The sequence below is a fragment of the Melanotaenia boesemani genome, chromosome 3, assembly GCF_017639745.1.
Source record: "Melanotaenia boesemani isolate fMelBoe1 chromosome 3, fMelBoe1.pri, whole genome shotgun sequence".
Classification (NCBI taxonomy): domain Eukaryota; kingdom Metazoa; phylum Chordata; class Actinopteri; order Atheriniformes; family Melanotaeniidae; genus Melanotaenia; species Melanotaenia boesemani.
In genome coordinates this window covers 29,195,415-29,206,427 of record NC_055684.1, presented here as the reverse complement: position 1 = coordinate 29,206,427, position 11,013 = coordinate 29,195,415, and the positions used below count along the sequence as shown (strand labels likewise).

Below are 11,013 nucleotides of genomic sequence, written 5' to 3'. Positions count from 1 at the left end.
AGTTTCAAGGACTGAATTCTGAGTGAGATGACTCATCCTCTCCTCAGCCCCTCCCAGAAGAATCACATGAATGATGAAGTGACTGAAAGTGCAGCTTATTGAGTCCTCTGCCATCTAGTGGCCTTTAGAATACTGAAACATTTCAGAAGGAGACGTTTGGATTTATTACTCCCCTTGTAAAATATTCTTTTTGCACTTTTTAACTCCAACCAAGCATTCAAACTGAGAAGAGTTAAGAGTGTCACTGAAAGCAGCATGTTAGCTAAATCAGCACAATTTATATCAAGAATGTGCAGCTGTTCCTTCCTACCAATATAACAAACATAAAGGTCCTCAGTGTTTCTGCTAATTGCTTTATAACACCTCATCCATATTATACAAATTTGTCTGAAAAACACACCATTAATTATTGCTATTAGCTCTTTTAACATGCATTATGTAAAATGCATTTGGCAGCAGATTTGTGTCGATGTAAGTTACAGCAGCCTGTGAGAAAAAGGAGAGAGAAAAAAACAAAATCCACTTGCCATATTTTTTATTAGTTTGCTATCTAATAGGAGAAACTCCCATCCAGCCAAAGATTTTCATTTATTTGTGTGAACCAGTACCAGAAAAGCTCTCATACATGGCCATGCTGCAGGATGAAGGAACTGGAGGGTGGGAGAGAGGGGGGATCATTCTTTCTCTGTATTTAAATGTTAGTTGGATGATATGATGGATCTTTTTCTCTTATCATTGAACGTTCCTGTAACAGAGCTTAGGACACAAATCATACATTTCTCATTTAAATAAGGTCTCAATTTTTTGTGAGTGGAAAGCATATTCTAAAGAAATGTTAAAATGTGGATGCACCTTCGTCTGGTGACGTGCTGGGAAATACAAGTCTGAAGAACTATCACAGGGACAACGAGCCCAAATCTATTCACCACAAATAAGAAACCAGTGAATATAATACAAATAAAGTTAATTCTAATATATATATATATATATATATATATATATATATATATATATTTAAAAGGGGTAGCAGGGACTATTACTGCTGGTATTTAATGAGTCTATAAAGTCTTTGCTGAGCTGAGCAAACAAACCTGCAGTGTTAATTATTCGGTTAATTTAAATATCTGAGGGAAAGTGGGTGAATGTGTGTAGTTGAGTTTTAAGTGGGTTTGTTTTAAACCATACATTTATAACATAACTGATCAGACAAAAGTGGTCTTCTATGTTATAAAAGCTTTTCCTTCATTTGATTTGCTCAACTAAAACTAATCTGAAGTCCCTTTCTGAGTTGTTTAAGATGTGAAAGCTACTGCAGGAGAGGTTGGAACTTTCCAAGACTTGCAGATTCTGCTGACTTTACAGATGCACAATATGTGTTTACAGAAAAAGAGTGGTTCTTCTGAACAAATAAATTACATTACAAAGTACATTGTAAGTAATTACTAAATTTTTTCAAACCCACTTTCAGGTCATATTGCTGAGTGGAGTATCTTTTACAAGAAAAATGCTCTGTCATGCACCATAGTGGAGAGGTTAAATACCCACACGCAGGACTGCGAGGCAGGCGTTTGTAGGAAATAAGATTAATTTAATTAAACTAAAGGTGCTGCAGGATCATCGAGAACTGGAACCAAAACTAAATAAAACTAACAGACCAGTATTACTGACAAAGAAAAGGTAGGAAAAAAACATAACAAACCGGGAAAGAACAGTATGAATCAAGGAGTACTTATAATGAGGCAGCTAATGACTCAAGAGGAACAAGTGTGGTAATTAAGAAACAGAAAACAGTACAACAGAGGACCAGGAAGTAAACACAACACAAAGCATAAGAGGGAAACCTCTACTAAACAAAAAGAAAGCAAGACTACCCAGAATATTCATTAAACTTGAGTGTGTAAACTTCAAACCCACAGATCTTCACAGGCCCGATCTTCAGCCTTAACAAGCTGTCAACCTCATTTTTAGCAAAATGACTAACTTGTACTCGTAAAAGTATTATCCCTGAGTGTGTGCTGCACAGAGGTGTGGGAAGAGGTGACGCTCACTTTGGGGCATCACCTCCGCAAAAAGAAATAATAATCACCATCTAATAACTATTTCAACTATCATTTTAAGATCTCTACAAAACCTGTCATTTTCAATAAAACAGAATAATTTTATTGTAAAAAAGACACAAAAACAGTTGAAATTTTCAGAAAATATGCTTTTATTTAGGCATAAAACAAATGTATATTACATTATTAATAGGTACATACCATAGTACGAGTGTAAACATAAAAAGGTAAATAAAGTTTTAAATCAAATTTAAACGGCACTCACCAATGTTTCCATGGCAGGCGGTCCAAAGACTTCCCAGAGTATTTCTTCAGTTCAGCAAAGCTCCATGAAGCTCATTCAGTCACCCTGCAGTAACATGTGATCTCAGAGGGTGGAGTCTTCTTTCTGCATTGCCTCCTTCCTGAGGGATGGCCTGAAACACTCAACGTTTTAATTATGACCAGCTTCTGAACACATTCAACAAAAATAATGGATTAGATTTATATTGTGCTGCCTACAAGTGTAGAACTGTGTTTTCTGAAAGAGAGATCAAAAAATAAAACAGATCTGTAAGTTTATTTTGTCTGAAACTAAACTCCAGGTTGGGCTGAGCTGCACATAAAAGCAGAGAGGCAGCTGAACTCAATCACAACAGCTTTTCTGTTTCAAGTCTTCACTACATTTGCTTTTGTCAGAAATGTCTAAATTACGCTAATTTATCTTCATTGCTGAAATCTGAGCCTTGCATTGTATAAATGTGAGATTGTAACACAAAGTTTACGTCCCTGACATGCCACTGCTGACAGCACAGTGTGTTAACACTTTAATTCTCCTACAGGATCTTATTTAGCTGCCTGACATCTACGCTGCTGTTGATTGATTATACTGCAGGCCCAATAAATCACCCCCTGCTCTTCTAGCGCTGAGAAGTGCGATAAACTAAACTTTCATAAATTCCAACTGCTCATCTGCAAATGTCAGCTTTGACAAAACTGCCTGGGCCACACATGTAGTTACAAAGAATTAAACTAGAACCTTTTTAACAACAGCGCTCTATGTAGCTGCTGCTCACCCAAACAGCTTTTCCCATGTTTGGTAAACAATGTCTGGCTTTTTGATATGCAATCTTTCAGTGCTAACAGAAGCAATGACTCAGCAAACTCGAGCAGAGATTATCAGGCCTGCTGTGACTCTGAAAGTCGCCTTTCCAACTCGGCAGCTGATCACCAAATCTGACCTTTGACCAGTGGATGAAACCAGTTCCACTTGCTTTGTGCAGTTTTCTGCTATTCTGAAGAATTTATTGTCCTGACTGCCACAAAATTGATCTAATTTTACATTTCTATTCTACATCTCCTGCAGTTCGAGCTAATGTGATGGTTTCTTTATGGTATGAGATTAATTTTTCCATTCACACAAATACTGTGAATTAATACACAATACTAAAGAATATAAAAGATGAGCAATCCAAAAACACAATATGCTGCAAACAGATGTACCACATTCAAAGTATAAATCTAAGCAGCTATTGTGCAATAAAACTAATTTTAAGCAGGCTTTCGTCAGGATTATTCTATTTTTGCAGTATTTCTACAACTCACTGGTGTACCATCTTACCGTCCTTGCTGTTGCACTAAAAGAAATTTATAATTTGGCAAAACTCAGCAGCCCCTGACATACTCAACAGGGCAGCAGAATTAATTAAAAGTAGTCTTAGGATGTCCCTCACTAATATCAATTTTTTTTTTAACTTTTAACTATTATTTTTATACAAACATCATTACATTTGGCAATAACTTCAAAGCTATTTTTTCTGTTAGTCTTCTTTCTTTACTAACGAACCAACAGGGCACATTATGTCTGAAAGTCTTCAACACTGTAATACGTACCCATTCTTGTTGTTTGACATCTAAATACATTACCTGAGAAACAGAAGCCTGTACAGCTGGAGAGGGACTCGAAGCTGTTGCATCTCACAGAAACAATGAAGACAGAGCTGCAGCACCAAGCAGACACCTGCGTGAAGTCTTCCTGCTTGGAGAGCTACTCGGAAGCAGAGCAGGAGCAGCAGTGTTGATGCGATTGATCCTGCAGCAGTTTCTGGCAGCACCACACTCATGGCTTTGTTTTCATGTGCAGTTTGGCAAAAAAAAAAGTTTTATAAAGTGCATAAATCAGACCAACAAATCAACTAATGACTGGACTCTACAGGCTTTTCTCTTCCGATGTGTTTCCTTTCCAATTTTTGGCAAATAAAAGCAGATGCCGTCACTGTCTCAACCTTTTGCTCCAGAAACAGGCTGAGATGTGAAGTCTGGCCCTAGCACAGAGGTCTTCCTCTTCAAAACTCCAATAACAGACCAAAAATGCAACTATGCATGGGCAATCTGATCCATCTCGAGCTGCTGCAGACGCTGAACCAATAATCTCTGCCCCAGTGCGCTGCTGGCAACAGATGAAAAGACGACCAGGGCCGTCTGCTTCCACATCGGCGCTGCCTGATGGACATGACCCCTGGTTGAGCGTCATGCTGGTTTTCAGCCACACCTCCACAGAGGCAGAGGTGACAGTGGTATACGCCACATATCTGAGGTGACTATAACTGCTGAAAACGTACTCTAGGATGGCCAAATTTCAATTAGATTGAAGGTCACATGAAAAGCTCTTCATAAAAAGGTCATTCAACAAATGTTGCAAAACAAGAAAACACAGAACTGAGAGGCTTCCCCCGATTCTCACACTTCCTCTCCTTTTTGCCGAAAAGGCTCCTGCTGTCAAAGTGAAAGCCTCTCCAGTTTGATAAACAATTCCAAGAACAGAACAGGTCACAAAAGTTGTCTTCCGAAGCACTCGTGTTTCCCACGAAAGAGCAAATTTATTAAGACAAGATCAAGTGCATGCTGCACTTTGCGTGTTTTCCTGACAGTTAGATATACTTCTTAGGCCCATGAGCATTGATGTTCTCCACTTCTCTTTCCAGATATCCTGAGTATACAGCACATATCTTTTTATCCATTTGAAACACAGTACTCAAATCAAAGCATGAAAAAAAAATCATTAAAAGTCCTTTCAGAGGATGGTGCATACCATGGTGCACAAGTCCACAGATAGTGTAGCAATACTTCCAACTTCTAGGTGCCAGATCAGGTAAAAGATGTGCATTTAGATCTTCATTTATATTTTACACCATCTTTTTTTTGTCCCCCAATAGTACAAGCTTTGCTGGGGTAGTAATTATAAATCATTTAACAGAAATGAAGCCTTTGATTGAACAACCAAACTCGATAAGATAGCAAGAAAAATATTCTATAGAACTGTTTAAAACAAAACAAAACACAACCCTGTTATGCATATCATCAGTCAAGTCAAAAACCCAGATAGATTCTTCTTTTGGACAGTGGAATATATATATGTCAAGTACTGAGCAAATTCAGCTAATTTATTTTAAAGAAAACAAAAAAGCCAAACCTTAATGATTTGTGTCCTATTACAAAGAAACATTTGAGTTTTGGAAACTGGTCTTGGAAAAAATAAATAAACTCTGGAAGGTTTATCACTATCTTTAGCTGTTTTGAAAACCCATCATCAATTAAAACTATGTTCAACAGTGAATAAAGTACCATTAATTACTATCTTGCAATGTAATACAGAACTTGCTTTTTTCTACCATCCTCTATAAGTGATACTGGTGCTGTTGGAACCAGTGCTTTGAAAAAAAAAAACAAGAAATAATGCATTGTCACCTTATAATATGTCTAAACCTACAGACGTGGCTCTGGAAGGAACATAATGATGTCAAATACACTAAAAACCCTTCATGTTCTTTAACTTCTCCCATCTGTTTCAGGTCTGACACCAAGAATATGTATATAATAGCACTGTTTTGTTTTTCTTACATATATTTTCATCTCTCTGAGCAGGACTTCCCCAAAATGGCAAAAACTGAACAGCCATTACATTGAACTGAACTGGAAAGTATTTGAAATTTTAACTCAATCAGCAACACATATGCACATCTGGAATACAACTCTTAATGAGCAATGGGTGACGCTTTTGGGGAAACAGACATACTACCTCAATTAAGAGAAAATAACCATGTTATTTGCATGTTTGATCAAATTCTTTCATAGCCTGACTAAACACGTGGATTATGTGTTTAAATGTTAGGGATACTGATCAATTACATCTACATCATGAACTAATTAAATAAAGGCTAAATGCCGTTTCCTGGATCTTAAATTGTTTGTTACACAGGTGATGACAGATGTGATCTATGCAAGGATATAAAAGCAACTGTGTTTCTTTTTAAATGGCATAAGGCAACATATAGAAGTGATTTACAGAAATGTAGCTTTCTCTGAATTACCTTCAGAAAAATACCCTTCAGCTGGCATGTATTCATCTAATAACAGCAATATGACACTTGTACTGATGAATCAAATCCATAAATTTATCAAAAAAAGTCACTTTTCTATGTGACTTTCCTTTTATACACTTAACAGCATGAAATAAAAGCCAATCCTACAGATAAGGGAACAGAAAATAAGAACCCTCTTGCACCACTTTGTTATTACTTCTTTCTTTTACATCTCAAACATTTTAACAGTTAATAAGGGTGAAAACAGACATGTGCAATTAGCACTTGTTTTTATTTATTTTTTTTATGATGCTCCTCTGATAATGACCATCACCAAGTAGTCGTCCTCAGATTTGGCAAAGGTTTTGGCAGAGGCATCCAAAAACTGCTGGGAGAACTCGCATGGAGGAAAAGCGTGCAGAACGCCTCCGTGCTCCTTGTCACGACTGCCCCCCACTGGGAGGCTGATGATACCAGCTGCCTCTTTCTGCTTCAGGTAGGACACCAGGTTCTTGAGCGGCCTTTCTGAGGAGCTGTTGGCATCCTGTTCTCCGCTATCCTCAGATTTCCTGGGCACAGCCAGGAGGATGCTGAATCCACTGGAGCCGGCGGCTTTGATGCGACGGGAGACTTCATCTAGCTTTGGCTGGTCCAGGCGCAGGCGCTGGCTAATCTTTAACTGGGACACTTTCCCCCCTGTGGAGCCCTTCACCAGCAGACTAGAAGCTACTTTAATGTCTCCTTCCAGCAGGTGAAGAGAGGTTGGAAAGCTGCTGTTCTTTAGCAGGAGGACTCCCTCCCAGGCCTGACTCAGCTTCAGTCCATCAGTGGTGGGGTTAGACTGCTGGCCAGACTTGGATGGTGAGGAGTTTGGAGATGGATGTTCTGAGCGGCACTCCTTCTTCGCTGGGCTTTTAGATGAGTCACCTACTTTAGATCTGCGGTCTTTCTCAGAGCTGGAGCCCGGCTCAGAAGGGTTACTTATTCTTCTTCTTTTGTCTACAAACCTACTGTCGTGGCTGTTCTTGCGCTCACTGACTGGAGATGTTCTCCCTGAGTGAGGCTGACGCTCTATGTCACTGTAGCGTCCCCCATCATGGCTGCTCCCGCCAGGGCTGCGCTCTAATGAGCTTCCCTGACGTCGCACACCGTAGTCACTGCTTTCAGGTGAACACTCTGGCCGCCAGCCGTCTTCTAAATGTCTCCTTTTGCGGCCTAGATCTCTGTTCTGCATCTCCCGCTCCCTCTCTACTGACCAACCATCTTGGAAACGCCTTTCCAGGTGCTCTATGGGATCAAATCCTGGTCCTCGTATCCTGTCATGGACATTCATGCCAGACCATTCAGCAGGAGCGTAGAAATCTCTGTCTCTAAAGCGAGCAGGAAGTGGAGGGGACCTTTCTCTCACTCTCACAGAGTCCGGAAGGCGGTGAGAAAAGGGCTCAGGGACCAAGTCATAGTGTGGCAAGGGGAGAGGAAGCTGCATATACTGCTGCTGGTGGTAACGATGTTCTGTGTCTGCAAAGTCCACTCTGAGTCTCCTTTCAGGACCACCAAGGGGGAAACCTCTCATGTGAGCACATGCAGCCTGAGCAGCATCCAGGCTTTCATACTGAATGTAAGCCCACACATCACCTTTCCTGTAGTCTATAGTCCTGATGGTACCAAAGCGGTCAAACTCTTTGGCCAGTGCAGCAAGCGGAACCCAGGGTCCAAGACCACCCACCCACAGCCTGGTTGTGGGGGTTGGTTTACCATATCCAATTTTTATTGGGCTATGCCCCACCATTTTCCCTGACATGGCTATTTTGGCACGGTGAGCCATGTCAAGATTCTCAAACTTGATGAATCCATATGTGTTGCTCTGTCCTCTCGCTGCTCGCTTTATGTCCACCTCAGTAATCACTCCAAACCGGTCAAACACCCTCCTCAGGTCATTCTCTGAAACACTGACATCCAAGTTGCCCAGAAACAACGTCCTGTTTGCTCTCTGGTCATCCTCAGGGCTGAGTAGCTCCTCGTCACGAAAAACAGCAGACTCAGGAATAAACGGAGGTCTATTTCTGGAGTCATACACGGAAAACTCTCTGTCTCTTTCCAGTTCTCTTAGGTGCGGTGGTGGGGGAGGAGGGGGGAGGCGGCCCAAAGCCAACTGCTGTAACCGGTAGTCTCTGTAGCCCTGACTTGTGGGAGACATGGGTCTCTGAGGGGGGGGATGTCTATGTCCTGAGGGGAAACTGTCTTTTAAAACAGGCGAGCGGCTTCTGCGCTTACTCGTGTAGACAGTCTCTATTTTCAGGGGTCGGTCATACAGCACCAGCTTGCCGCGGGCGTGTTTCGCTGCACGAGCGTCATCAGGCCTCCTGAAGTTTATAAACGCCACCCTCTCGTCATTTTCACGACAAATTTTAACGCTTACATCTCCAAACTTCTTAAACTCGTGAAACAAGCCGTCTTCTATCTCCTCGTCGTTTAACTCGGAGCCAAGTTCGCTTATTTTTAGAGTTCTGTACTCACTTCCTGGGTTTGGCGGAGGCCGCGAGTCACTGCGTGAACCAGATCTGGATGCTTCCGCGGCTATGTCAGTGCTGCTGTGCGGCTTGTTTCCCGCAACAACTGCGTAGTCGTAACCGCTTCCAGTCCGACTGGAGGAATTATATCCGTCTGAATCTCTCATGTCTCTTTTCTCGTTATGTAAACTTCTCCTGGATGGGGCGCCGCTTTGAGCGGAGCCGTTGTTGCTCGCGTAGCTGCCGACCGAGAGCGCTGCTGTCTTCTTGTTGCCCGGGTAGCTTCCACCTCGGTCTCTGCTGTCATCAGGCGCCCGGGAACGTTTCTTCACCGGTGATCGTTCTTTCCCTTTCATCTCAAAAAACAGATAGCTGCAACTTAAAAACACTTATCTACTTTAACGTACTCTCTTCAAATGAAATTGACCGACAACTGAACTTACAAAGGTTTCAACTCTACTCTTTGGCGAAAGACGTAAGCGCCATGTTGGATAAGTTGCACTACTGTACCGGAAGTTCCGCCTCATGCTTGTAGAATTAGCTGATTGGGTTTGTGACTTGTAATTCATTTAAAAACAAGCGAGAGAGAGAGAGAGAGAGAGAGAGAGAGAGAGAGAAGCAAAGCGCCTCGTTTATCGTAGGAAAAACTGGGTGCGGCTCGTTTTTCTGGGGTCAAAGTACAACCATGCAGAAATTTATGAACGAGAAAAGGAAGATTGTGATAAGTTCGCGTTAAAATAAGTTATTAAAATTCATGTTATGCCCAGTAAATATGATAATTGCAATTTGCTTGTTTGCAGGTTAAGCAAAACAGAATTTGTACAATATAGATGGTGTAAAGATGTTTGTACATGAAGTCTACATAATAGTGTCTTAAATGGACGCTGACAATGTATTGAGCAATAACTGATATGACAGTGACAGTGATGAACAGGTGGACTGTAGGCTTTGCAGTTTGGATCACAGATAAGAGATGCATTATGTCAAAGACTGCAAAGGAAAATGTGAAGCTAGTTATGTATGATGTTTATTTATGCAAAATTTGCAAAGAATTGTGGGTGTCGTCCACAGTGTTACATAATGTTAATACATAATGTTAAAATATTCAGAAAAGCCATAGAAATGTTTATATGTAAAACAAGGGCATCAGACAACACTGCATTAAAAACAGAGATGAATCTGTGATGTAAATCATTGCATGAACTCAAGAAAAGTTCAGTACGTGCAGGTTTTGGAGCAACACCTGGAAAATATAATTCTAAGAGAAATTCCTGCTCATGTCAGCAAGACAATGTCAAATCTTTTTCTGCACTTCTGATTCAGTAGCTTCAATGAGAGTAAAATAAATAGAAATAAATAAAATAAACACCAATTGCAAAGTTGGTTTGCCTACAGTGCAGATATGTCTGAGATAAACAGACCATTTGGGACTGCTGAGATGCTGAAATCCTGTATCTTGACTGAGAAAACTGAGATGCACCATCAGTGATGGGGTCATCAGCTGTTTCAGGTATCTAACAAGAATGGGAAACTATTTTGCTTTCAGAACTACAGCATTTTTTTCTCTTCAGTGTTTTGAAAATTAGACATAATGTTAGGCCTTTTAGTTATTTCACAACTCCCTAGTTGCAATAAATAATCAATAATTTTTGCGTAATGCACACAGTTTCTTTTCCAAATTACCTGCATAGGACACCTGTCAGAAGAGAAATACTAGTAGTTCCACATGGTTTACTGCAATCTGGGGTTTAAGCGGCAGCAACTTTACACATTCATCTTGTTTCTATTTCATCTGCTTAGGTTTAATGGCACATGAGTGGAGAAATAGCACCACCAACTGTTTATCTAGAGGTTCTAACATCAGACCATTTTCCTTAAGATATCAGTTTTATAGACAAAGCTGGCAACCAGCATTACTGCTCACAAATAGTTGTTTTTAAGGAAAGTTAAGAGCCCATTTAATGTTGTTGAATTCAAGGCAAAAGGTAAAAAGGAATATATCTAATACAATTAACCATACAGAACCACACATATCCAAAACACCACTGGCTTCTTCTTCATTAGGTGTTTGCATATTATTAAATTACTATTAGATTTTCAAAATGA

The 11,013-nt window shown here is 40.4% G+C and overlaps 1 protein-coding gene across 1 annotated transcript; it reads right to left on the bottom strand.

The window, feature by feature from the left end:
* Window positions 1-5,051: 5,051 nt before the first annotated feature.
* On the bottom strand, window positions 5,052-9,431 carry LOC121636708 (RNA-binding protein 15-like). Its single transcript, XM_041980457.1, has 2 exons — window positions 9,351-9,431; window positions 5,052-9,263 (listed from the first exon to the last, which is right to left on the bottom strand). The coding sequence occupies exon 2, from the start codon at window positions 9,261-9,263 to the stop codon at window positions 6,702-6,704; it is 2,562 nt and encodes an 853-aa protein (XP_041836391.1). The 5' UTR covers window positions 9,351-9,431; the 3' UTR covers window positions 5,052-6,701.
* Window positions 9,432-11,013: the final 1,582 nt, after the last annotated feature.

Bases quoted from the DNA above. Each gene is read 5' to 3' on its own strand.
- LOC121636708 (XM_041980457.1), bottom strand. From the start codon at position 9,263: ATGAAAGGGAAAGAACGATCACCGGTGAAGAAACGTTCCCGGGCGCCT.